This window comes from Pseudopipra pipra, chromosome 8, assembly GCF_036250125.1.
Source record: "Pseudopipra pipra isolate bDixPip1 chromosome 8, bDixPip1.hap1, whole genome shotgun sequence".
Lineage (NCBI taxonomy): Eukaryota > Metazoa > Chordata > Aves > Passeriformes > Pipridae > Pseudopipra > Pseudopipra pipra.
This window is the reverse complement of record NC_087556.1, coordinates 19,732,088-19,759,929: the sequence shown is the minus strand read 5'-3', so window position 1 is coordinate 19,759,929 and position 27,842 is coordinate 19,732,088. Positions and strand designations below refer to the sequence as shown.

At 38.0% G+C, this 27,842-nt stretch overlaps 2 protein-coding genes across 4 annotated transcripts in view; one reads left to right on the top strand and one right to left on the bottom strand.

The window, feature by feature from the left end:
* Positions 1-2,484: 2,484 nt before the first annotated feature.
* Positions 2,485-12,466, top strand: ACTA2 (actin alpha 2, smooth muscle). Its single transcript, XM_064662844.1, has 9 exons — positions 2,485-2,603; positions 5,148-5,319; positions 6,680-6,808; positions 7,854-7,964; positions 8,466-8,550; positions 8,633-8,794; positions 9,032-9,223; positions 10,117-10,298; positions 11,025-12,466. Exons 2-9 carry the CDS (start codon positions 5,191-5,193, stop codon positions 11,166-11,168), a joined length of 1,134 nt encoding a protein of 377 aa, XP_064518914.1. The 5' UTR covers positions 2,485-2,603; positions 5,148-5,190; the 3' UTR covers positions 11,169-12,466.
* A 459-nt stretch (positions 12,467-12,925) lies between these two features.
* STAMBPL1 (STAM binding protein like 1) overlaps positions 12,926-27,842 on the bottom strand; it is a 21,770-nt gene continuing 6,853 nt past the window's right edge. For 2 of the 3 annotated variants that reach the window (XM_064662833.1, XM_064662834.1), the window contains exons 2-11: positions 23,381-23,575; positions 22,237-22,454; positions 20,824-20,899; positions 19,310-19,405; positions 18,286-18,640; positions 17,593-17,717; positions 16,580-16,717; positions 15,844-15,956; positions 14,226-14,325; positions 12,926-13,229 (exon numbers count right to left, since the gene is read on the bottom strand). In XM_064662833.1, coding sequence (XP_064518903.1) covers positions 13,173-13,229; positions 14,226-14,325; positions 15,844-15,956; positions 16,580-16,717; positions 17,593-17,717; positions 18,286-18,640; positions 19,310-19,405; positions 20,824-20,899; positions 22,237-22,454; positions 23,381-23,464 — 1,362 coding nt within the window. In that variant the 5' untranslated portion in view covers positions 23,465-23,575 and the 3' untranslated portion in view covers positions 12,926-13,172. The remainder of the gene's footprint in view (positions 13,230-14,225; positions 14,326-15,843; positions 15,957-16,579; positions 16,718-17,592; positions 17,718-18,285; positions 18,641-19,309; positions 19,406-20,823; positions 20,900-22,236; positions 22,455-23,380; positions 23,576-27,842) is intronic. The other variant, XM_064662835.1, reaches the window with a different exon arrangement.

Sequence of the window (27,842 nt, the reverse complement as noted above, 5' to 3'; positions counted from 1 at the left end):
TGCCCCAGCACTTTCCATAACATCACACTGCAGAGACATGCTGCCTGCTGAGCACTGCTCTTCACTGTGTGCTGGAGGCATGGCTGGGCAGCATTTCTACATTTTTCCTTTGCTGTTTCTGTGTATCCATCACTACTGCTTAGTCAAGCCTCTGGCTTACTTCTTCCTTCTAGCCTGCCTATGTCTGTCTCTAACAAATGTTCTTCATACAGCAGGTCCTTCCAAACAACTGGTGTTTACTCTGTGTCACCATATCAACAACTACCTGCTCTGAGTGAGACTGTGTCAGCTGTGTCTTTTTCATGAGCACCCTGAAAACTAGGACTCCTACATCTTTGGTGCCCATGACAGGTAAGGTGATGTGTGATCCCCACCCAAAAAACCATTCCTCAAAGCAGCCAAGGTGCTGCTGCTGCCATCATTACCACCAACAGGAATTGTGGTGTGCACCAGGCTAAGTTTATAGGTGTCGTGATGAAGCTCAATAGAGGTACAAGTCTATGGTATCTGCACAGCCACTCTTTCCTTAATGTTCACAGAGGCCTCTTGTAGAAAACTGTTGCTGATATTTCTAGTTATGCTGAGATGCAGTGTGAATGATGTATCAGTTCTACTGAAGGGTTGTTTACTTGGCTCTGCAATCTCATATATGCTGTATATGCTATAGCATCATCACTAGTAAGCTTTTTTGGGAGTGTAAACTTCTGCTCAGTAAGGCAAAAAGTTTGGATTCTTTTGAATCTTTGTCCCAGTCTTGGTATTTCCAAGGAGTAGTAGTTGATGATGTTTCTGAAAACATTGTGTTTCTTCTAATCTAGAAGGTAATTGATGTTTTTATCAAAATCAGACATGATACTGCATTGAAGGGTTATGCTGTGTGAAATTCTTCCCCTTGACCAAAGTTCCCTATCTAATACCATATGTTCTATATGATGTATACAAGTTTCTCAGCTGTGTTATTGAGTGTTATTTGAAAACAAAGAATTTGGTTTTGGCTGTCCTTTGAGTGTCAGTTGGAGATATGCAAAAAAGGGCCTGTTTAGATCCTCTCTTTTAGGTTGCTTACCTTGGTGGTTTGAGTTTTTAAATTTTTTTTCCTTTTTTTCTTTTTCTACTTTTTTTTTTTAAATCTTTATCTTTTGCCCCAATGCTAGCAGTGAAATAATAAATAGCTTTTGCATGGCTCATGTTTCAACATTTGGTAGCTTCTGTTTCTGACCCTCCAAGGCAGTTACATTCCTTCAAAGTTCCTTTCCTTAAAAGTTAAATTCCTTTTGGTCTTCAATCCATAATTCTGTCTATCTGCTATCTGTACTACTAGCTTATTCCTTAAATTTTCACATCAGAAAAACTTTCACTGTGGTTTTGTGGGAGATTTTCTCGTATTAAGGCTGCTCAATTAGGCAGCAAGCACTCCGTAAGCAAACGCACGATGCCTCTCCCTTGCAACAAGACTCACAAAGCAAGGATCTCACTTGGATTTTCACATCTTTCTTGGCTTGTGTGCTTGGACCAGTTTTAAATTTGTAAGGTTTAGCGTTGGAGTTAAGAGATGCTGTTTCTGGTATTTTGTAAAAACTTAATGACAAAATGTTGGCTATGAAAGAGCTGCTACACTAGAATTAGCCTGTCCAGAGAACAGTTGGCTACAGCTGTAAAAATTGAGACCTGTGATAAAAATAACTTGTACAGGGAGAACCATTCCTTTATTTGCTAAAAATATGTTCAATGGAAAAGCTAGCTGGGGTTATAAAATTCAACTACTTTACTACAAACAGTTTGAGACGTGAGTTTATGGCAGTCCAGACTTGTGGCCTTCAGTGAAGTAGCACTAGGGCATATTTTGCCTGCAGGTCACAGGGTTGAAAAACAAGCTGACTGAGAAACAGAATGGATTCTAACCCATCATAATCCAGAGGGGATCATAATAATCTTTTAACTGAACTTTTTCACAACCTTCAAAGACTTCTCTGTGAACCATAAACAACAGCAGGTACTTTTCTTACTACCTTTAAGCCTATGGGCAATATTTATATACAAGCAAAATGCCAAGCTTTTAAAGAGACTTTGTAGAAAAACTGAGAAGCTGTTTAGCTGGCCAGAAATATTTTCATTGTTTTTGTCAAAATCTTTAAGGACAGGAAAGTGTTTCTTTGAAAACACCTTCCCTGTTATAAATGACTGCTCTTCCAATTTCTCATTCTGCCTCTTGGATGTTACTGTGGAGTCCTGGACCTCTCCTGTTTGAACACATGATCCTCCTGCCAGAAGATGTCTATTGTGGGCATGCTCTGACTCTGTATTTTAGCAACTCTCCTGAAGTTTTAAAGTGTTTAGATTACACAGCTGAAAGTCTCCTCCTGTTTCATGAGCTCTACACTGGAATGCAGTGGAAGAGACCCAGGGCCTGTGGCCACCCAGATTAGAGTTTTTGTATTAAGGTCCCTATATGGTTTTGTTAAAGACTTCAGCTCTGTCTCTGTCTGTCTCTGCTCCTTGTTTGGGAGGCTAGTGGGAGGAGAAGAGCTGAAGGGGCTATATAACCTCAGAGCTTTCAGAGTGCACCATCCCAGAGCAGCTATCCCCAGCCAAGCACTGTCAGGGTAAGTGGCACGGAACCAATAGTATGATTTACAGATTGCTGGAGGACTTCAATTAAATAATGTCAAATGGAAGCTATTCAGGAGGATGTACTGCTGTGCTGTAGTTTGCTTAAGCAAACTTACTTATTAGAATTGAATTGATAAAATACTTGTAGTATCTGTACTGAGTTGACTTTATAGCACTTCTGAAAGGGTCAGAAAAGTTCTACCTAATAATTTTGCTGATTCTACCAGCACTTTAGTAATTGTATAAAGAAATGGTTTGTGTAATGCCACAGCTGGAATTACAGCTATGTTCAGGTTTAAATGAACTCGTGTGACCTTGGGGTGTTAGTCTGTGACAGAACAAAGTTCCTGAAGGGGTATGCAGTCGTGTTTCTAAGCAGATTTGCTTCAGTGCTGTTAACCCAGTGTAACGTACATGACTGTTTTGGGAAATGTGACTGCAAGAAGAGCTGGAAGTGTGCAAATTAGCAGTGTCTAATAGGATAAAATGAGGATGTGTGTGTATTCATCCTTGTCTCTGTGTATACGAAACTACTGTTCTGTAAAATGCCAAACATTAAGAAACACACACAGACTTCTTGTGGAGGTGGAGTTCTCTTTAATAGCTTGTTGTGGAGATTGGTGAAGTGATTGATTATATTTAGAAGTAAGGCAAGGAGAAGAGACTAGAGACTATTGATTGCTTGGGAGAAATATGTCCTGTCTTCCACAGTACTCAGTGACATTTGCTGCTCTTAAATGTTGCTACTGCATGCCACAGCAGTCCTGAGCTGTAACTCGCTGGTTGGCAGCAGAGCCCTCTGTCTGATTTTCAGCTTTTTGTGCTTTATTACTAAATATGGTTTTCATTTAGAGTCCACTAGGCTCAGAAATGTAGCCTTTCCTGCCCCCTTCTTTCCCCTCCCCCCAGTGATTTTTGGCATTGCGTTAGCTACATTGGTTTGAACAAACCCCCTGACCTCGAACTCAGTTCCAAAAACAGATGGTTGAAAAGCCTATTTCCTAATTAGGAAATGGTTTGTCCAAACCAGTCTGTTCATTCATGTTAGATAACTCTTGTACTCCATTCAGTAAATATTTGAATGTAAAGAGCCTGGTTCCCCAGGAATTTAATAAATGAAGAAATTGCAACCTACTTTCCCAATTGTAATGATAAAATATCTGGAGTACACAAACTTAGGATTTCTTATCCGTGTCTTCTCCTGGGAATTCTGGCCACTCATCCTGCAGGAGTGGGGTTGCAGCCATGTCTGGTGGCTGCCTGGGCAGAAGCAGAGGATCTCGAAGCATTTGGAAGAACTGTCCATGCTTGTTCCATCCAGGTAGAGGATGAACAGATTGTGGACTCCCTTGCCCATTGGCCATGGCTCTTGCTGACTGCATTTCCACTTTGTCCTGCGTTTCCAGTATTCCTGTGGCAGAAGGTTTTGACTGCATGTGGAGCCAGCTGGTCCATGGATGACAGCTGTCTCCTTTAGCTGTTAACACATTGCAATTTGTTGAATTCTGCATGGAAGCCCAGGCTCAGAGTGAGCCAAGTGATTCCCTAACACACTATAAATTGCAAGCAAATAGTTCTTCTTGAGTCCTGCTATTCAGTGCTTGTTTCTGTAATTGACTTTAATACAAAGCCTTTGAAGTATTTTTATTACCCATATTATCTTCCTATTGCCAGAGGAAGAAAACAGTTTCTTTTTACTGAGTCAAGGAGCCAACATAAATTGCTCTGTCACTCTACAAATGTAGTTTATTAGCTGCTTTGAAATGATGATAGAGCATATGAAATGGCCTGTTTTAAAAATACATACTGTCTCTGGCTTCGTTTTAAAAGTGGTGGTTTTTTTCTAAGTGATTAGGGGAGGACTGAAAAATGCTTGGTTTGTTTTTTGTTTTTTTTTTTTCCTTTTTGATTTAGAACATTTCTTCTTTTTTAAAAGGTTCAACAAAAACTTAATTGGCCATCTTCACCCAGTGGGTTAATATCTGCCTCTGGAAAACACCCCTGGTACATGCATAGTATTTCATGTGCTTAGCTGTTGGGAAGCACAGGACTAAAAGGGAAAGATGAAGTGCTCTTACCTTTGACAGTTTTCCATGTCAGGATTTTATCAGGGTGATAGAAAAGTGGAGGAAGTTGTGCTGAATCCAATGCAAATGGATCTTTGTTTTTGCAGCTGTCAGTCCAGTTCTGTCTTTTATCTCCCACCCCTAGCCATGGATTTCTGTGACCAAATTTAGATAAACATTTGCTGCTCCTTGATCTCTCTGCCCATGCTGCAGGGCTGGAAGTCTCCTCTGGAATTCCCTGGATAATGCCTAGTGCACAAAGCCCCTTGGCAGACATGGTTGAAACCTCTCACGCTTTCAAAAGGAAGCCCATTCCCTCGGATAGCCCAGCAGCCCTTGATTGCCAGACCGGGGCCTTGCCCCTCCTTGCTGTGCTGCTGCTTTCATGCAGCCATCTCTGTCTTCAGGGGGGATCTGATACCTGAGTACGTTTTTTGGTTTTGTTTTAATTCTTCTCTGCTGTTCTCATAGGGCTGTTTTCTGTCTGGAGGGCCAGAGGACACTGACATAGAAGATGTGTGAGGAAGAAGACAGCACTGCCCTTGTGTGTGACAATGGGTCAGGACTCTGTAAAGCTGGCTTTGCCGGGGATGACGCTCCAAGAGCAGTTTTCCCCTCCATTGTGGGTCGTCCGAGGCACCAGGTGATGAACAACATTGATTATTCCTTACTGGACTTGTAGAAGGCTTTGCTGTCCTGACCCCAGCTCTTCACCATTTCCTATGTCTGGAGCTAGTCCAGCCTGGGGTGATCTGTGTAACACAGTATTTCCAGGCAAAATAAGTCCAGCAGTGCATTCACCTGAGTCAAAGCAAGTTTCTTGCCTTATGAAAGGAATCCTTCTAAAATTTTTCTCTCCCTCCTATACCACCTTTTCTGTGCCCCTTAATTTTGAATCAACCAGAAAACTTGGTGAATACAGCTTAAAATACAGGTTTAAAAAAAAACACAACAAAACCCAAAAAAACCCAAAAAACCAACCCAAACCCCAAGTAAACCCAACAGAGAAATATCTGGAAATTTTGACTGCCCTTAAAGCTAATGATAGGTAATATGTGGAAAACTAAAGGAGGAAGAAGTTTTTAGTCAGCTTCCTACTAACCTTCCTGAGTTTATTCATTTAGTTGTATCACAAATGGGCACCTGCCTAGGGTTGAGTTTCTTTAGCTTCAAGGTTTACATTTGAGTATATGATGCATTCCACTATATTTTAATAGTTTGCAAAATACATTTATTATCTGAGCTGTTAAATATAGGGAGTTTATGAGATGGATCATCATTAGCATGAACTAGAGCGGCTTGGCTAGGCCACAACAAACTAATTCACATAATTAGCAGATCCACCTTTTTGCTTCTACGTCACCTAAGGCCCTGGTGGAAAGAAACAAGCTGGTTGTAAGATGTGGCACTTTATATACCCAGCAAATGCATTTTAAGTTCTTCAGGACGGGAGAAATATCTGCCTGTCAGTATAGAAGCTAGGACTACAGGATCCATGAAAATACATATAAAAAAGCCTGTACCATTAGATTTAAATTGTCTTTCTCTAATTACAATATTATGGTGTTCAAAAAGAGGATTAAAAAATGTTGAAACTTAAGCTTTGGGAAATATAAAGTGTGTATCGCTCCATCTTGACCCTTAGATGGCACAATATCACTTTCTGCTTTTACTCCACTTTATTATAATTTAGCAGACATTTCATCCCTAAATAATAACAAGTATTAAAACAACTTTATTTTTCCACTTTATCTTGATGTATTTAATATTGTACTTGTTCTGTTTACTTAAACTGTAGTGCAAACATGAACTCCAGGGATTTAAGTGAACTAAACATTTAATATTGGCAATTTAAGAGCTACGAATAATTCTGCATTTGTTGGTATTTGTGAAGTATGTTGTAACTAGCATAACTGGCAACTGGATTTATTTCACAGGTAATGTTTTGTCTACTTTGTGACACTTCTCCCTGAGGGACTAACTCAATTTGTATTATTTTATAGGGTGTGATGGTTGGTATGGGTCAAAAAGACAGCTACGTAGGTGATGAGGCTCAAAGCAAGAGAGGAATCCTGACCTTGAAATACCCCATAGAACATGGCATCATTACAAACTGGGATGACATGGAGAAGGTATTTCAGTTTTGAAAAGTTGATGTGTATCACTAGTAAGCAAAACTACTTGAACCAAATATTTCCCCACTAAATTTTAGATGAAAGTGTCATGCTATCCAGTGTGGTTTAATGAGAAGCTTGTTAACAGCCAAGCTTAACTTGCATCTAAAGCTTGAGTATCACTAGAAGTCCATCAAAATAGTCATTGGGAGTTCTTTTACTCCCATCTGATCTTTGCTGATTACTGGGGGGAGAGGGGGGGTGGCAAGGTAAGGAGAGGGAAGAGAGAAGAGAAAAGAAAGAAAAGGAATATGTCAATTTGCTAGTAAGAAAATGGAAATTAAGAAGGTGTCTGTTTCTGCAAAAATGCAAAGTGTGTATGTGATTCTTATGTGAAGGGCACTGTTTATACATGCACTTTTTAATGTTTGAACGATTAGCAATATTGCAGTGCAATGCATCCATTTCAGAGACAGTATTTGGATGAAAGGCTTCCAGAACTATGTGTATAGTCATAATTTGTACAGATAATATAATTTCAGTGATTCTAAAATGGTATCTCCATTTAATGTTGTTCTGTGAAAATGGAGCTATTTGGAACAGTGAGGACATCGCAACACACTGTAAATGTGTGGAGTCTCAGTACTGTAGATTTTACTTGAAAGCAAAGTCTTTTAGATCCAAACATATTAACTGATCCCTAATCACCACCAGCTTGAAAACAAGCTTAGCAAAAACTTCTTGGCCTTTAGATTAAAGTTTCTGGTTGGTTTACTTCTTATTGGTGTCTTAGCCTCCTCATTGCAATCCACTTGGCCTCACATTTTTACAGCTTGTAGAGTAAATCATATATTACTGGCAATAAAACTTGAGGATAGTGCTTTTCTTTCTACACTTATTCTGGTAATCTCTATGAAGGCAGTAAGAACAACTGCATGAGAAACATCACTAGTCTGTATCTAGGGCTGTAAGCAAAGTGCTGGAGCCCAATTCCTGTCTGGAAGTGATCCTGACCTGCTGGATGATGGTGTTTCTTTCCTTTGGCTTCTTCCATTATCCTCAGATCTGGCATCACTCTTTCTACAATGAGCTCCGGGTTGCACCTGAAGAACATCCGACTCTGCTGACTGAAGCACCACTGAATCCCAAAGCCAACCGTGAGAAAATGACCCAGGTGAGCTCACACTAAAGCTATGGGATAATCCAACTTTGCAGTTCAACAGGATGTGACCTTCATCATTTCAGTTAGTCATGTTGTCCAGCAGTCTCTCTCCCTTTGTTATGGAAGATGGAAAGTGCATAGTGACCACCTGTTTTATTTACATATTATTACATTTACTTTAGAAAATCAGTGTATCCACTTCACATATGAATACTTTGGTCTGTCCAAGTTTCATGTCATCTTAATCTATTTTTATGCCCAGGCCTATTACAAAATTATCTTTAATATGAGCATGTGTCTATATTAAATACCTTAAAGATATAGGCCAAATACAGGGAGATACCTTACTGGATAAATATTTTTGGATTTAGATTTTGTGTTTTACTTCCTTGTAAAACCTTGTAAAACCATTGAGAAATATGAAAATCTTGTATTCTACCTCTCTTTCAGTCAATTGCTTCAACTAAGCTAAACCCCCCCAGTATTAAGACAATTATTTTCATTGCATTTCAGATTATGTTTGAGACATTTAATGTGCCAGCCATGTACGTAGCTATTCAAGCTGTTCTGTCCCTCTATGCCTCTGGACGTACCACAGGTAGGCCTCTGGGGAGTGCGACATAGAAATAGTTACGTGTGTTGGTGAGGGCCTGGGAATGAATCGTGTTATCTTCTCAAAGGGATCGTGCTTGACTCCGGGGATGGTGTCACCCACAACGTGCCAATTTACGAAGGCTATGCCCTGCCACACGCCATCATGCGTCTGGACCTGGCGGGCCGTGACCTGACAGACTACCTCATGAAAATCCTGACAGAGCGTGGATACTCCTTTGTGACCACTGGTAAGGACATGCTGCTGACTGAGAAGGAGAGTGCAATGTTTCTACTGGCCTTAGAAGGACTAGCAGTGGTCCTGCAGTTAAACAGGCACAAGAAGGATTCAACATGAAAGTCTCTTGCAAGACTAGCAATGATTTGTTTAAAATATGGGGAGGGTGTTGGAGGATGAAAGGGAACAACCTGTCAGTATGTCTGGGTCCTTCCTTAATGCCATTGTAAAGACTGAATCCTCTTGACAGCGGAACGTGAAATTGTCCGTGACATCAAGGAGAAGCTGTGTTACGTGGCCCTGGACTTTGAAAATGAGATGGCCACTGCTGCATCTTCCTCCTCTCTGGAAAAAAGCTATGAGCTTCCTGATGGTCAGGTGATCACCATTGGGAACGAACGCTTCCGCTGCCCAGAGACCCTCTTCCAGCCATCTTTCATTGGTAAGTTGAATGACTGTTCTGCCTTGGTAAACTGCACATAAATAACAAGTCCCTATTTTTTTTTGACTGTGTTCCATTACTAACTCACTCAGACCTATACACAAGCTGTCCTAGAATCTATTATAAAATAATCTTTCAGAACAGTACTATTAATGTGGTGGGAAGAACCTCATGTCAAACAATTAGGCAAAATGCTTTCCCAAAATAAACCCACAATGTTTATTCCTGGCTTCTGGCATTGGACCTGTGCCATTTTGAATGTTTGAATGTGGTTGCCAGGAGTGAGGAGTGGTGGCAGGGGAAGGCAGGCAGGAAGACCTACTTTTATTTTTCCAAAAGACTGTTCAACATCCAGTATCCATGGTTCATCGCATTTTCAGAGCAAAGCCAAGGCAATGCCATGCTAATCAACATCCATGAAGGCAGATTTGCAACTAGGTCACACAGAAATCCAATGTCAGTTCTGCCAATCGGCAGAATTTCAGCTCAAACATAACGTAGTTGCATACCTAGAGGTATTAGGACATATTTTGACTGTTCTGTGTCTAAGCTAACTTAATTTAAAAAGAAAAAAGAAAACAAGTTATTCCAAGACCATATAAGGAGTTCTTAGTACAATTGAGATTGCCTGCAAAAGCCAAGTGGAAACTTTACTATTCCACACCCCCAGCTTTCTTTTTAAGGAGGAGATGTGTGTGTAAGGGGGAGAGGAGAGCTGTACACCGAGGAACTCTTAAGCAAATAATTTAGGCAACTGCAGAATGACTTTCCAGATTTCCAAAGCTCTGAAGACTGATATCTTCTAAAGAGATGCTAAAGTTCATGTTCTATGTTAACAATTTTAAGTCTCTGTACAGAGCTGCTTCCTCAGTGTTGTTCTGTACCTTCCCCAGGCATGGAGTCTGCTGGCATTCACGAAACCACTTACAACAGCATCATGAAATGTGACATAGACATCAGAAAGGATCTTTATGCCAACAATGTGCTGTCTGGAGGCACTACAATGTACCCGGGTATTGCAGACAGGATGCAGAAGGAAATAACTGCTTTGGCTCCTAGCACTATGAAGATCAAGGTATGTAGGGTGGAATAATTTGTGGACTATATAAGCTGGCATTTACAAAGTCCTTAAAGATCTAGTGAAATAGTGACACTTTACAAAGTAAGTGCTTTTAACATATTTTGAATCACATGTGGACTGTTTAGCAAATAATCACCACCTGGTAACTTTGGTGCTGGAAGAAGAGTCCTCTTATCTCTCATTTCTGTGTTCATGATGAATTCTGCCAACTGCCCTAACATGGCCAAAGAAGAATACCGTGGACCCAGCAGCATAAATTTTCCTCTGGGGCTGTATGTGATATTTTTTCAGTCCTTTTTATCTGATGGACATGGGAGAGAGAAATGCTGGCTTTGTCTTTGGCCTACAAGTTCAAAAAAGAAGGAGACCCTGACAAACCAATCTTTCCTCCTTCTTGTTTTTCCAAGTCCTCCTGAACTATCATTATTTGTTTCCAGAGCAATTATCTCTCTTTTCTCATATGAGGCAGTGAGTATACATCAGGGATAGAGGTTAATGTGGAGTCTGACTCAGGAAGAGAAATTGAAAGTATACACTTATATAACAAATTGTTAACTTTACTGCTTGCAGCAAAGGCTAGATATAATGCCAGTGATGACATTAGCACATATATGCAGTATTTTTGTTAATATCATGTATCACTGCTTTACTAATTTTGTATAAAAAATGCATTTTGTTCACAGTAGACAATCGTAATTAATGCTTTTATTTTTTAAACAGATCATTGCTCCTCCTGAACGCAAGTATTCTGTCTGGATTGGAGGTTCTATTCTTGCCTCCCTGTCTACTTTCCAGCAGATGTGGATCAGCAAACAGGAATATGATGAAGCTGGCCCATCCATTGTTCACCGCAAATGCTTTTAAATTGCTTTATCTTTATATGTCTCCTTCGTGTGAATGTATTCAGGAAAATACATTCTTATAATTTCATTCCATAAATCCTTCATCATCATTAATCTAATTAATTGGATACTGTGTATTTTTTTTAAATAAATTTTAATTATGCTATGAAATTGCTGCTCCTATTTAAAAAACAAAACCAAAAGCCAAGCCGTGCATGTGTGGAGATGCCATTACAGCTGGTTTGAAGCACCATCTTGTGACATGAATTTGTTACTACACTGTACTGGGCTAAACAGAAAAGAGGTACCTTTACCTCAATGATACTAATGCCAGAAAATGCTTACCTATCAGGCTGCACGTTCTCAAAGTTCAGCCTCAGAAAACATTTTAATCTGCAAACAGAACATGTTGTGATTTTTTCCAAAGTTCTGGGCCAGTACCAAAGGAGCATAGCATGTGTTTGATATCAGGATGAGCATGGGCACTCTGCTTTGCATCTGCTCTATCCGGAAATATTATCTCTCCACGTCACTTCTTAATTCACAGCTGTCATGCTGGAAAAGCTAATTGCTTACAGGACATGGCCCAGAGGTGTACAATGTGCACCACAACATTTCTTTGAAGAAACAAAACCTGTTCCTTTGGGAGCATATCTAAACATTAATATTAGGTTGAACATATGCCCTCAGGATGAGTGCAGCCTATTATTTTTATGTTGTGATTTCTAGCAAGATCTAAAGAGTAATTAAGCTGGCTTAATACACTTTCTCTTCAGAACTTTTTTTTGGGGGGTTGGGTGGGTGAGTAATGTAATCAAAGTAGCTAAAATAATTTAGACAATTTTCTTTTTCTGTGATTTTTCTGATTCCTTTTATAATCTTAAATACATCAAAACTGATAGTCAGCTAAAAGCACATGCACAGAAGCTGAAGCCAGTAATATTATCTGAAAAGTATATATATATATATGAATAAAGAATTCACTGAGACAGACCTGGAAAAGGGCACTTCTAAGGAACTTGCTGCAATCTGTATTCATTAGAGTTCAGGATAAAGGATGCTATTTATTTTTGTTAACCTATTTTCCTCCCTAAACTCAATAGTTTATCTCACTTGCCTGTTACTTGTTATCTTTCAAACTGTAAGCTCTTTGCAACAGCACCTGTTATTTACCTGCATAACCCCGGTGTTCCAGATCTTGTCCAGCTTCTGAGTGTTAGCACATGTTGCAAACCTCTTTGTACTAACCTCATTATTTAAAATATAGGTCATCTAAGTTCTTGGAACAATTACTAAATAAACTCTTGTAAAAGCAAATAACTTTGTATGGTTCTTCCTTCTAACTCTATCTAGATCCTTTTATCTAACTCTAGATAGATCCAGGGAATCCTTTGCAGGATAAGAAGTGTCTTTAAATCGAAAGTTTCTACTAGAGGATTGCTGGAGGAGACACATTTCTCCAAAGGACTCTGATGCATCTTTCCTATCCCAAGATGTGATGGGGGTCAGCTCTCAGGTAAAGGATTTGTGTTTTCTTAAGTGTTTCCTGTTAGCTGAAACTTGAGCTATACCAAGTTGGAAGGGGGGAAAGGATGGAAAAAAGAATCGCCCAAACTGATCTATTTGCCGCTACTACATAATGTAAATTCACTGAAGCATTGAATAGACGTACATGGCTGGAAATCACAAAAAAGCCAACAACTGTTAAAGATCTCTGATTCTCAGAAGTTAATTAATTCCAGCAAGTGATAAAAGAAACATTTATTTCAACACAGTTACTGTTGTTTGAAGTTCATTTTATTGTGTTTTATAGGTGAGGTTTGTTTACAGATTCAGGGGTAATGCCACTGAAGACCACCTTGACAGAGCAACAAAATAACTCCAAAACAGGCTACAGCAATAAATATCAAACTATTCAATCTAAAATGTATAAATATAAAAGTAATTTCTGAAAATGTAGGAAAAACAGGAATCCATTTTTCTGTTTTGGCCTTTTGTAGAACAACATCAATATCATCCATCCGTATCACCTCAGATCCAGCACAATTATCTTTATGTCTTTCCCAACCACATGGGTACATGGCTGCAGAAGAAGTTAACCCATTACTGACAGAAATCAGTTTCAGTAAAATAGCCAGTAACTTCATCCATGAATCAGGTTTGTAAAGGACCAGTGAAAAGGGCCCACTTGGAACAAAAAATCTTAACATTTTTCAGAGCTGGACTACCTTCTCATTACCCCTACAATGAACAATAAAAGAACAGAACAAAACAAAGAAGCCCGACTTCTCCTTCTTTTGAGGACTAATACTGACATTCAGAAAGTCTGACAACAAAGAATTTCCACTGTCTCTCAGCATTACTTCTCTGTATTTGATCACTTTATTTTGAGCTATATGAGATGCTTCTGTATTTAAAGTGAGGCCTACTTAAAAACCCCAAATTCTTAATTATTCAATATTAATATAATTCAATATTAATATTAATTATTCAATATAAATATAAGTCTTTACTTATAAGAAATATAAGTCTGGAAGACAACTCTGAATGACTCTACTGTTGAGCAATACATATAGCTTACTATGTTATTACAACATAGTTGTTATTATCAAAAGATATGGTAGCCAGGGGAAAATTATGGGCAATGAAAGAAATAGGGCTTAACCTACTCATAGCTGCACTTTTTAGCAGCTGGGATGTTCTGTTGGGACACTACAGTTGGAGAGATGAACAGAACTGATTCTTTCTTTAAAAACTGAAGAGCTCAGGAATAACTCCCATTTGAAAATGTGGTTTTTGCTCCTTCAGAAAACAGCAGGCAAGAAGTGTTGACTGATGGTAGCTGCCTCTGGTTAGCTAGCATTTAAATGGCAGCATGTAACACTCATTTCATGGCTGCTATTGATTGCTTAAGCAGTCTCCTGCTGTCCACCTTAGTCAGTCAACTAAGGGTAATGAAACATTAAGACAGCAGGAAAGTTATTAAGAAATCTAACCTCAAGCACATGTGATTTCTGCTCATAGCAGATTCATGGGCAAGAATTTAAATAGTCAAAACTGTGTTGGATTATATACTTACATTAAATAACCTAGGGTCCTTTGTATGTGGATGGAATCCCTTCTTTTTACAAGCAGATACTTCTAGCATGCCAGCATTAGTAAGTCTGAAGATGCCGGTGCTGGAAAGCAAAACAAGAAACTCCTGTTACACACTGCTCCCATAATACATGTCCAAGGTTTCACACACAAATGGCTTAGCTTAAGAGAAGGACAACAGAATGGCACTTGGTGACCTTCGATACACAAGAGCTCAGGCTGAGTTGGATTTTTAAAGGTATTTTAAACCAAAGGGAGTTGCATTCCTATAAAGGAAGAGGTGATGAGGGGAAGGGGTTAGAAAAAGAATTACAGTAGTGGTGCTACTCCCATTCAGCAGGTTAGCCTACTGAGGGCTAAGGCTAGTTCATACAGACACTTAGGTGTTCTGGATTGCATTTCACCCAGGGCAACTTAAAACAGCCTTTAAGCTATCTGTCTAAATGACTAGTGGTGATTACCACTCCTTTAGGTAATCATGTAATGCAAAGCATTAGAAAATGCACTGCTGCACATGTGTGAGCTAATACTTTTGGTATTGAATAAAATGTTAGAACCTCCACCATTCTGTAAAGAAAATTGATACCTATTAACTGCAGGACAGCACCTCATAATAAATGTTACAGGTTAGAGTTGGTTAGAGGGTATCAGCATAAACTGTGGAAGAAGTTCGGAAGATCAGAAATTTGAAAAGGTATACTCAAGGTTACAAAGCCTAGCACTTGTGCTCTTGCCACTCAATCTTTATTCACAGCTCTGCTACCTGAATGGCCCATATAGGAAGTTAGGTATCCAGGACAGGGTTCATTGAAGTCATCTAAAGAGGCAGAAGGCCAGAAAAAAAAGGTTGAAGAAATGCACAGTCTAAACAATGGAGTTAGCACTGGTGCCTTGAAATGCCAAGCACACCAAAGGTGAATCAGAAAATCAATGAGGCTGGGAGGAACCTCTGAAGATTGTCTAGTCCAACACCCCTGCTCTGGCAGAATCACCCCGAGCAGGTTGCCAGGTCCATGTTCAGTCAGGTTTTGAATATCTCTTAGGATTAAGAGTTCACACCCTCTCTGGGCAACATGTTCCATTACAAACCTTCACATTAATATTTACACGGTTCCAAATTTTTTTTCAGATATATATTGTTTATATTTTATGAAATAGAAAAATAGACTTTTATTATCAAAAAAAGTAATCTTTATCCTTCTGCTTCGCAAACTGCAATTTTCTTATAATTCTAGAGAAAGATGCCTAATTTCCCTCCACTTCTTTAGCTAGACAGAATGAAGATAGATCTGTGGTAGGCCACTGGCAATGAGGACTCCAGAAGAATAGCTCTTGCCCTTAATACTTTGTTGAGCAGAATTTAAAAATAAACAAAATTTAAAACCTGGGTCTCGGAAGGGAGGAGGAGAGAGAAACCAAAAACAATGTTGTGCATAGGGACTGACTGAAATGCAAGTCTGAGCTACTTATAGAAAACAAACACTCAACTCAATATTCATGCCCTTTATCTGAGCTGGTATGTACTCTTTGCATTTGATCAAATTTTATGAGAAGGAGCAGGGAAAAATATCTAAATATTGCTTAAAAAAATCAGAACTCACTCATTATGCTTTGGTGAACAAACAATTGCAATGGCCTCTGGCAACATTAGCTGATAAGAACAATGAGTATGAAGATCAACACTGGATAAGAATGCAGTTTGTGTTGGATGTGTCTAGAAAAAGAAAGGGAAAACTCAACATCATGAAATAATTCTTATAGATCAAGGTCAACATAAATTCAAGAAGGAACAATAATTTGTGACAAGTGAAAGCATCAGTACTTTCTCAGGTTGATTTCTTAAGTTCTTATTAACCCAGATTCTTTATTGTTAGGGTGGCTCTTCAGGAGGAGATTCATGGAGGCACATTCACAATCAGGTACATAAGCAGTTTTCTGATCGTGGGGAGGGAAAGGTTGAAAGAAAAAGCACAAGACAAAGGGAAATTCCTTGACTGTACAAAATCCCTAAGAGCTAAATGAATATAAAGTTTCAACAACACAATACCTCCCCTCCCCAACTTTTGAATACAGCATTAGAAGGTAATAAAATACCCCTCAATATAAACAAAAGTTGCACTGGCAAAAGCAGGCCCATTGTGTCAACAGGATGCTTCAACTGCAATAAGAAATACTCTGTGGACAACATTAGTGCTCATCTACATCACTACAATTAGAATTAAGTAAGCAAATTCATTTGGATTATTCCAGTTGTTTCTTAAGTTTATTTCCAGGTTTCTTTTTCACACAGTATTTAGAGCCAATATAGAAAAGCCAGAATTTATGAATCATACATACATGGATCCAACCCAAAGTGAGGAGATTATATTGATCCTGAATACCAAATAATTCTTCCACGTTCTCCATGTCACAGTAGTCTGGTCCTGCAGTTTGCTTTGGCACTATTACATGTGTAATAGTAAATTCATTATGTGTCTGTAAAACAAACGTTGACTTAGAGTGGAACAAATGAACTAATGAATAAATGCTGAATCAGAATCTGAAAGATGTCAGCCTATCAGCTAAAACAAAACAGGATGGGCTCCACTGATTCCAGTGTGGCTCTACTAACACACTGCACCTGAAAATATGCCTCAGCACTTTATTATAAAAGCATACAGAGTAGCATTAGTCACAACACGAGACTGTTGTATTGAAATATTCTCAGAGATCACTGTGAAAAGATTATCCTTTAAAATAATTAAAAAAGTATACAAGAGGTTTGAGAAAACTATAATTATTTTCTGTGAAACGTGGAACATGATTACTGTTGCTATTCTTTCTCTCCATACAATTCAAATACACTTGAGATCATCTTTAAAATTCTTTGGATGCCAGCATCAGCCATGCCATCTTTTCCTGCTCTGAAGGACATTAAGTGTTATCTAGGTCAAAGGGAAAAAAAACAGACTGAAAATCAGATGTTCTACAGTTTGATAGGGGGATTTTCTTCTTCTTTTTTGTTGTGGCACTATGAATTTGATGACTCCAGTGGATTCTAGCAGTCTTTATATTTCATTGTCCTGTAACTAAACCTCACTTACCTTAGATGAATGCCAGAGAAAGTACTCGCAAAAGCCTGTGTTGTACACCAGCTGAAAAACTTGCTACATTTTATAACAGAGTACTTTGATCAGATGTTTTCCCAGTAAAGCAAGCCCACAATGCTGAAGTGATCACTCAGATTATAATATGAAGTTAATTACATTAAAGACTGATCATTTAGATCTACTCTGAAATCAATACATCACAGGATAACACAGTACAATCAAATACATCTTCCCCATACAAATGTGAGCATTAAACTGTACCAGTTTTCCACAGAGAATTCCACATGTCTCTATTCCTCTTACTGTATTTGCCTCTGCTAGCAGCAGAAATTTGTGGCAGAGATCCCTGGGCAAAATGACACCTCTGAGCGCTTCAGCCAGTTGAGCTAACCAAGAATAAAAAAAAATGAAAAAAGAGAGAGAAAGAGAGATAAAAAGGCAATTACAGCTTACACAGTGAAGATCCTTAAAAATAAGGAAATACACAAAGTATATTATATTCTATTATTAAAGGTGAAAGAATTATATTTACCACATCATAGATTTCTAATAAGAATAAATCTACAGAACAAGCACTTCATCTAAATTGAAGTGGCTAGCCCATAAGATATGCTCACTAGCCTGTCCCTGAGGTGACAGTGAGCTGATATCATCTCCCAGGCCAGGGCTTTTCAGGGTGAACCACTGCAGGTTCTGCCTCTGCTCCCTTGAGGTCCCATGGCAAGATTCAGACTTCATTCCAGAGGAACACTAAGTCTCACTCTCTAGATCCATTCATTGGTACTCAACTGGAAAATGTGAAACTGTAACTCTTAAAATGAAGAAACTATAGAGAACTATTGTGTATACACTAAGCGATTAATGTTTATTTCCCTATGGAAATCCTCACAGCGAATAAATACATATGCACATAGATAAAAAAAAATAGGGGAAAAAAGAAATCTCTGCACTTACTCTGAACAGCACTTAGAGTAGCAGCTGGCTTTAAGACCCGGTTTACTGGAGGTGAATGTCCAGCACAGCCAGATGTGCCGCTCCTCTCTTTTTTCTCAAGCACTGCAGTAGATAGGGAATTGTTCTCTGGTACAGAAATACAAGATAGCATACTTCCGTCTATCTGTTCAGACACAGCCACACTCTCTTTGATTTTCTGATCTCGAGCTAGTTCTTGCTTCTTAAGTTGATCCTCAAAGAATTGAAACTGTTCTGATTCAAGCTGCTGTTGCCTCATATGTGCAATTCGTTTCTTCTCTGCCTCTATGAGCTTTTGATGCTCTAATTTCTTCAGAATTTCAGTGTTACATTTGTTCTGAAACATATGCAATATAATGGCATTCTCAGAACATAGCAAAAGTTACAAAAAATGAAAGCAAAGCAGCAATCTAGCAGTTTAATAAAGCCATCAAATCCTGTCATAAAAAATGGAGTCTTTTGAAACCTATTTGCTGAACTGGAAAATAAAACTATACCCCCCAAAGGTAGTAAGAAAAAGATAATAAGTATTTAAGGGAGGGAAAGAAAAATACATGTTTTCTCAGATGCTTTTTCCAAGACAAGTTTTTAAACTATAAATCCTGTTTTCAGTGACTTCAAAACACAAGATGCTGGTATTTACAGTTACTTAGAGACTCAATTCAAACTTGAGCATATTTGGAGTCAAGGGACTTTTTCCACATACTGATATAAATATCAACTGAATCCTCTTTATAAAACAGAATCAGTGTACCAAAGACCTATCCAGATATTTGTAGACAGTTATTAAGTAAATATCACAGGATATGTATTTCCCAGCACACACTTGCATCACTTATTTTCAAAGGACAAGCTGATTCTAAAGAAGAAATGAAAAGTCATTACTAATCAGCCCAGAAAATTATTAGGTTATTGCAGACCTGGCATTTTACTGCTTAATTTTTAAGTTTTATATAACAGAAAAATATTCATGCAAACCATTATTTAATAACCATATAAAACTTACTTTTTTTTGCATGTATTCCTGGTATTCTAAGTTGTATTTTTTTAAAAGATCTCTTTTCAATTCATCTGTCCGTGGAAATGCAACCTCCTTCAATTTCTTTGGGGTAGAATGGGGGAGAAAGATAGGTAAGTTTACTTTTCATTTTTTAAAAGGAAAACAAACCACCTGGAAAACAAACTCAGCTGTAATAGATTTAAAAAAATACAAAATAGAAAAACACCCCTGCTCTTCTCCCAGGAAAAAAAAAAAGGAAGAAACACATACTAAATCATCAGCTTATAAAACTTCTATAGTACACTGATTTCAATACAGTTATATTAATTTATATTAGTGAAAGGTGTGACATGGCTACTTCTTATCTCAAGGAAAGATCAGCTCTTTTAATAGCAATCTGTCATCTCTGTTTTGTTTAAACAAACAGAGTGTGGCAACTAACATTTTTGTTGCAGGTGTAATTTATAAAAAAAGCTAAGGCCAACTTTCAAAGTTTCAGGTAGGACCATTGCATTGACTTCCTGGTCATAAATACGTCTAAATATGCCTGTTTCCAGGTGGGGAAAAAAACCCCATTTCTTTGAAGAGCCCTGTAGCTTACTGTGACAGCCCTGGAAGACAAAACAATATCGTTTGTAAAACAAAACCAATGCCCAGTGTTTTCTACTAATGTGAAGGCTACTACAACATAATTTGGGGGCTGTAGGCAAGGAAGGGAAAGAGACCATTTGCTTAATCCTGCTGAGTGCCATAGGGGAGACATGTTGGATGCCCCTTCTCAATAGGGATGTTTTCCCTAGATTGTGGCCACAGTCGAAACTTGGGCATAAAGCGTTTTGATTTTGACTGTAACACTCAGCTTTAGCAGCAGAAAAAGCATGCAAATATGGGAGCATGAAGCAAGAGACAATTGTGCTCCTTCTAAAAATTCTCACTGGGCAACTCCAGCTGTTTAAAGCTCAGTATAAGGTTACATTTGAAATTCATTTTCTAGAGGGGAAAAAAACCAAGTAAAACTATTTTGTATAGAAATGGAGGGAAAAAATCTGGCAAAAACTATGTAAATATATATTTGGTAATAAAGAAAGCAAAAATATACTTTGCTTATTTAGCAGAGTAAGCAAATACTGCACAGACACCAGTAATGTCACATATCTCTCCCTCTGTTTGCAATCATTAGCCTGGACCATTATCCACACACATAACTGGGACCAGAATCAAACTAAGTACTGTTAATACAGTATTTTTAATATGTAAACTTTCAGAAATAGATGTACCTGAGTTTCCAATAGCCTAGCAACCATTCTCATTCACCTTCTAGACTGATAATTTAATTTCCAGTAATGATCAAATAATTAAACCAAAATAAAACATGAATGGCTAGTGGAGAATGGTATCAGAAATTCAAGCTGTGGTGGCTGCCATGGACTATGTGTGCATGGGGGGAAAAGGAGTGCTGGGAAAAAACTGAGAGATTCTGTGCAAAACATTTCTTAAATGCCAGGAAACCATAACCCTACCTTAATAATATCTTGTTTTTCTGGTACTGCACATTGGTGATAGTCTCGGTGACTGGGCAGCTTTTCTACAAATAATCTAGAAAATTAAACATGCATGTGTTTGCCTCAGAATTCAGAGAAATATCCATAATAGCTTTTATGCTGGCAGAAAAATCAGCTTCACATAACTGTTAAACACTGAATTCCAGATGGCTTGGAGCAGGTTTCTACACACATGTTTAAAATAACACATTATTGTATGGACCTGCATGAGACACACAGGATAAAGACAGGAGATTATTTTCCACATCTGATATATAGTTTGGCTTTCATTAGTAGTGGGTTGGATTAAAAAAAAAGACTCATGAAAAGCACCCTCCACTCAGCATTAATAAATGCTATTTCTACTGTCTTTATCTATTCTTAGCCAAAATGCTGAACCTTAAAGAAACAATGTGACACTGACTATCATTAAAGCAGTTATTTTTACCAGACCAAGCTGCACAGCTACCTGACAGATAAATTATGGCAACACTCAACTGCACAGAGTTTGGAATATACAGCTGCTATCATTCTTTCAGCAAGTTGCACAATGTTCACCTCTAGACCCTCTTTTTATGGACATAGATAAATTTAAAATCAAGTGGGATAAGAAAGGTTTGGTCTAGTTTTCAGAGCATGAGGAAAATAAGGAGGGAGGAAGGATGTTTCCTATTATAAAAATTTTAGAATATGCATATTAAAAAAAACCTTTCAGAAGTAATAAAACAAACCAAGCAATACTACAGCAAAACTAGCTAGGTTAAATATTTAAATCTGCCACTAATATATTTTTTGGCTGTCTATTTTGAGAGTTGTAATGAAAGCTGTCCAGAACTGGTTTTTTGCAGTGGGGAGAATAATTATACAATGAACATATATTATAGGTTTTGCATTTATTCCTGTAACAAACAATCCTTTCGGGGAAGAAAAGTGAAAAATAAGCAAAAAGCCATTTTTTTTCATGTTTTTAAAGTGCTGTGCAATACTACCATCTTTAAGATCGGTAGACACTCATAGGGCATAACTACTAAAGGCTCAGAAATCTTATCTAAACATTGCTTTGTAAGTCAGACACTGTATTTAACCAACATGATGATATATACAGAATAATCTGTGGGCAACAGTGCTCATGGTATGGCCTGCACAGTAAACTCCAGCCTCTGTATATTAGGTTAATTCATGCCTAGCAGTTAAGAGATGGGTAGGACTACCATACAGGTGAGATGCAATTTTAACAAAGCCTGTGCTTAGCATAAAGACCTCCAGAGAACAAAGTCATTCTGCAAGAACACACTGAACAATTTTCTCCTCATCTAAAGGGGTTTTCACTGCAGCTCTCTATTTCAGTTCACCCAGAATTATAAGCTGTAAAGACTACAATTGGTTTCTTACGTTATGAACTTATTATAAAAAACAAAAGCGTTCTCCAGGTTTCCTTCCTCCATGTACACTGACGCCATTCGCTCCATCTCTACTCCAGACCTAAAGTAGCGGCGCGGAGTGATATCTTCATTGATTGTGATGTTGCTGCCAAGCTTGCTTAAGGCACGTACTCTCTCTTCTGGAGTCACAGAGATGTCTGTGTGGTCAGGAATAGCTACTAGCTTTTTCTGAAAAGGAACAGACTGATTAGCAAAGAGAATATTCCGTTTCACTGTCAGTAAGCGGTCTCAGTCAAGAAGCTCAAGGGAAATCTTCAGCTAATTTTTTCTCGTAGCAGGCATTGGTTTCCTCACCGGTAGCCACAGCTGAAACATTCTAACATGTTTCTCAGTTGAAAAATAAATTGTGATTACAATTAAAATAAAAAGTGATCTCATCCCCCTTTCCCCCTCTCCCCCCAAAAAGACAAAATTAGGAAAACCCCTGTAGAAAAAAAGAAAGAAAAAAAAGATAAAATCAAGTAACCCCCTACAGAAATTACCAAAGGCAATAGAACCCTTTAGAATGCCCTGCACATGAATTCTACAAGGGTCTGTCTTAAGTATTGAAATTATTGAAATAATTGAAATAATTTGATGGAGGTCCTGAATACTCAGACTCCTATCACATGATGTATAGCTTTGACTGCTTGGAATAGTTCAGGTAACAAAGAGTAATAAGTTCCCCTGATTCAGTCAACAGCTCACTTCAAATCTTCATTTCCAATTTTAAATGAGGCCACTAAATAAGTTAGAACTAACTACTGAAGAAGAAGCATAGCTGCTTATTGTGGTCATTACCTTCCTGTTAAGTAGCTCAGTAATTGGCTAGTGCAAGTTGTTTCCTCTCACTTTGATGAAATTTTTTACTCTTTCTACTCAAAATGTCCATTTCAACTTTTTAAAAACCTGATTGCTGAAACCCCATAAACCACGCATATAGAAATAAAAAAGAATTCCAACAAAACCATCAGGCAGAATGTGGGAGGAACTGGCAGCATGCAGAAAGAGACCCATGGAGCTGATAGCCAACATCGCTAAACAGCTCTCTTGAACTGATTTCTAATTGAAAGAGGAGTTGCTCAGCCACTGAAGCATTTCTTTGTCATACGCACCAATGAGCTGACAGTGAATGGTTGTTCCATGCTGTTGTCTGCCTGCAAACCAAGGAGATTGCTCTTTTCCTCCAAAGTCTCCATCTGACTGAAAAGGGCAGTATCAATCCAGCGCTCAATATTTGCAACCAGATGTCTCAGGGTTTAATAGCCCAAGGGAAACTTGAAAATAGATATGCTGATTGTGGTTGTGTGCTGGGAAAAAGAAGACAAGTCATTCAGATTAGAAATACATTCAAATGTCACATAAGTTTGCATGCCAGCACTCACTCATTACTTTGATGACACAGTACTTCCACGTTTAATAACAATTTAGAACTCACCAAGCATCTAGAATTTAAACTGGGAATGCATGGGGGCTTCAGTGCAGTTGTGGACTAGCTGACCTGCACTAATGTTATTACAGTGGATTTGAACATGATATAACAAATTATTTTTCCAATTTTTACAGCAACTTAAAAAATGCCCAACTTTCAAGCATTAAGTGAAAAACTCAGAAGTTCGAGGACTAATCACAGAATCTGTGCTTCCTTGAGCATATGTTTTTATGAACAGTGTGAATCTGGCATCTTTATTTCCTGCTAAGCCTGTAATTAAAAATAAAATTTTACACACAAACTCGTATCAGTAACATAAAGCAGAGAAAATACTTCAAGCACCATGTGTTCCACCTGCACAGCTTGCTGACTTCAAAAACACTCAAAATATGATGAACTCTGATGAGTCAACTGATAATAACTGCTCCTTGCACAGCTTTGAACAAGTTAAGACAAGTATTTAGATGTTGTGGTCTTCAGAAAAAAACCTGACCAAAACTAAACCAAAACCAAAAAACCCAACACTGAAAGAGGAATGAATTATTTAAATTACACGGGAAATCTGAAAATTAAGTTTCTAGTGTGTTTTTTCCCTTCTGTGCACTCAGTCTAAACAGATTTGATCCTGAATGTTGAAGGCACTTTATATGTTGCAATAAATACGCTTATGCTTCTGTAAAAGCATAGAGTGGGTTCAGCAAAGATATTTTCTCAGCCTACCTCTTTCTAGAGGCCAGAGGACTCTGGGTTAGAGAAAAACAACCCTAATGTGTTTTTAGCTGGCTGTATTTCTCAAGTATTGATTTTTATATTTGTGTCTTCCTCATTTTTTTCCAAAACCAACAGTATCTATTAGATTAGTCCTAAACTTTAACCATTAGTGCAAGTATTATAGGAGACATTAAATTCATTTAAGTAATACACTTTATTTAGAATAGTCAGAATCGTCCTGTTTTACTTGTAAAAGCCCTTAATGGTATATTCATCCCACCTTATTGAATCAATCTTACTCCAATTTTATGTATGACCTCCCGATCTCAATGAGTATATTCTTGACTGCCTTTATACCAATGTTTTTCATTTTCAAGATTTTTATTCTCATCATAAGGTATGTCACAGATATGTGAATTCAATTTCAAGGCCTGCTTTTTGGAAATTTAGGTATTCAAACTGTTTGCACCATTTGTAACCAAAAACAACGGAACATAGTTTACACACCCCAGAAAGCAATCTTAGTTGTGGTTGCTGTGCTAATGGAAACTGCTCTCTAAACAATTCAATTTTATATACATGGAGCTCTGGCATAAATGATCAGCCTGGCAGGAGAGCCTTCTCATTACCTATTCACAAACTGTGGAAAGGCCCTGTGGGACAACAATAATGAAATATTTTTGTTTTAGCCTACTCCAGGAAATATTCTGCTTTACACTTAGTTCCACCTGAAGCCCTTCTTCAGCTGAAGCACTGGAGATGTGGTAGATTGTGAAAGGAGAGGGCTAAAAGCTTGGCCAGTGCAGAGCTCATGTTAATCTTCTGCCTATGCAGCTCAGACTCTAAGCAGAAATGAAATCATCAGTGAGAGACTGGATTCATATGATCTGTGGAGCTCAGGAACAAAAACTGAAAACCAAATCAAACAAATAAATGAGCAAAAAAAAAGGAGCTAAAAAGCATATATTTTAAAACTATTTATCCATTCTCTTATCCATTACTTTTGGATTTTTTATTTTATTTCCCCTAGAAGCAACTGCGACATCTACAACACCTGAATGAAAGGTTGGATTTGGTCTAAAGTATGCATCCAAGCATAACAAACTGCAAAATATTCTAGTCACTCAACATATAACAAAAATTTTTCCTTCAAAAGTAAAGCAGCAGAAATGCATTTCTGTTCAATTCCTTATTTCAGTTAGCAGCTTCTGAGCAAGAAAACCATTTTTCAAGGCTTTCTCTCTCAACAGACTTTCACCAAAGTCTAGTGAGGAAATGGACGTTGAAGAGACTGTTCATGCTTCCCTACTGAGGACATGGGATATCGATCAAATACTTCTTTCAACTATCACCACTGCTTGAAGACCTCTCAGCCGAGCTGGTAGGCAAGTGGAAAAAAGTTGGTGTAGCAAGTGGCAAACAAGAGCCACTAATTAGTGGTTTGGTTTGGTTTTGGGAGGCCAGTATTCCCAAAAAGATCTTTGTTAAAGAAGCTTATGGTATTCCCCAGTCAAAATCTCTTTAAAAACGGCACAGGGAGACATCACAGAACCCTTTACTTGCAAATATTTGTCAACTTGTTTCGTCTAATATTAAAGTTATAAACATAAGTTAATTCAGTGAATTTTTAAGCTAAAGGAGCATTAATAGTAATAGCATTAATTTTAAAAGTGTAAGAGTGGGTATTTTAAAGAGGAGACATCTGGTAATAGCAGAAACTCACACTTCCTCAGAGCCTGGAAAGGATGAAGAAGCTCTGCACAGAGCATATGACCAGTCACAGTGCAAGAGCTTAGCAGAAGAATGGCCGCAAATAAAAGAGGAAACAGACTTTTTAAATTTAGCTTCAGGAACACTTTAAAAACCAGACATTGCAAATAAAGAAGAAATACTAAGATGAATTTGTATCACTTTTACCAAAACCTCAAATAAGACTCAAATATACTAGCTATTACAGGTGGCAGTGTAACTTAAGAAAAAAAATTCTAAAAAGAACTCTGGCTGTCTTATGACAGCACTTCAATATATTATATGTGGACACACTGGCAGGATAATGAATGATTAAAATGCAGAAAGTTAAGCTTTACTAAAAACACCACCACAGGCATGTGTGCTAGCTCCCTGGAATGCCTCTGTGCATAATGTTCTTCACGGCACAGCCTCACAGTCACCTTTAGCCAGATGAAGGGCATGACACTGCCGAGGGGCTCACCTCACCCTCACCATGCTTCTTTGTACTCTAATTTTGTTGGCTCCAGTGACTTCAAGGCAAGTTGTAGCTGATCCAAATCAAAATTAAATGGACTTTTAAACTTAACTACTTTCTTCTCAAAATCAAAATGCAAAGGAGGAGGCAGAACCATGAAGCCAGCAAAACAGATTAGTTCCTTTCTGAGGCAGTGCTGTCCTAGGCTGATATAAACTGACTTTGAAAAGACACCATAAGAGCTTGTATAGCACCTACAAAAATTGCCCAGTCCTGACATTTTTTCTGACAATAAACTTATATTTTACTTTACAAGAGCAAAGATAAATTCAAATACCCAACCACTCTGTATAACTAATTATACTCAAATATACAAAATAGTTATGCTAATACAGTGAACTATAGTCCAACCACAATCACAGGGGACAAATAGCAACACTAGCTTGGAGCTGTCTTAGGCTATTAGACTGTAAAGTGCTCTAAATTCCAAGAGTAAAGATGCATTTTTCTGCTTTGCTAATTCAGGCATTTCAAATTAACTTAGATCGACTTAAGTAATGTTTGTTTGAGAAGAAATGCCTGGACATTTGTCATTCAAATCAAGTTTTTTCTAATTATGAGTTTTCTGATAGTCATTACCAGAATATAATCATTTAACATCCATTCAACAGTTAAAAAACTTTTCTCGATTTCATTGGTATAGCATTCCTCACCAAATCCCATTTCCTCCTCAAAAACCATTGTTTTCCTATATGATCCATCTTATTAATGCTATGTATTAATCCTTGAAAAATCCAGCTTTATTAAATCAAACCCTTCAGCCACAGGAAACAGTGCAAAGTGAGAAAATCAACATTTTAAATGGCATTGAAAGTCATTTTTCTGTTCGGGCTAACGAGCATGGTACCAAGCACCAGGGAAGTGAAAAGCAGAGAGAGCAATTTCAACTGAAAGTATATGCAAATAGTAGTACATGAAGACAGAATAAATATATCAAGACATATCAAGTACCTTAGGAGTAGGCTAATAAGACAGAGGTGGTATGAGAAGATCTGGGGAATGCATGCACAAACTCTAGTGCTTTTCTGAGAGGTATAATGTCACAATTCATCACAAGTTCTCCAGTGCCCTCACAGTTTGCTGCATGATGATGTTTCACACAATTGCCAGGATGGATGTGGACAAATGAGCCACCCTGCCTGTTCTCAGAGCCCAAAAGGCACAGCTT

Coding starts and splice junctions, on each gene's coding strand:
- ACTA2 (XM_064662844.1), top strand. CDS start 5,191: ATGTGTGAGGAAGAAGACAGCACTGCCCTTGTGTGTGACAATGGGTCA. Junction 5,320..6,679: donor TGGGTCGTCCGAGGCACCAG/GTGATGAACAAC, acceptor ATTATTTTATAG/GGTGTGATGGTTGGTATGGG. Junction 8,551..8,632: donor TGCCTCTGGACGTACCACAG/GTAGGCCTCTGG, acceptor ATCTTCTCAAAG/GGATCGTGCTTGACTCCGGG.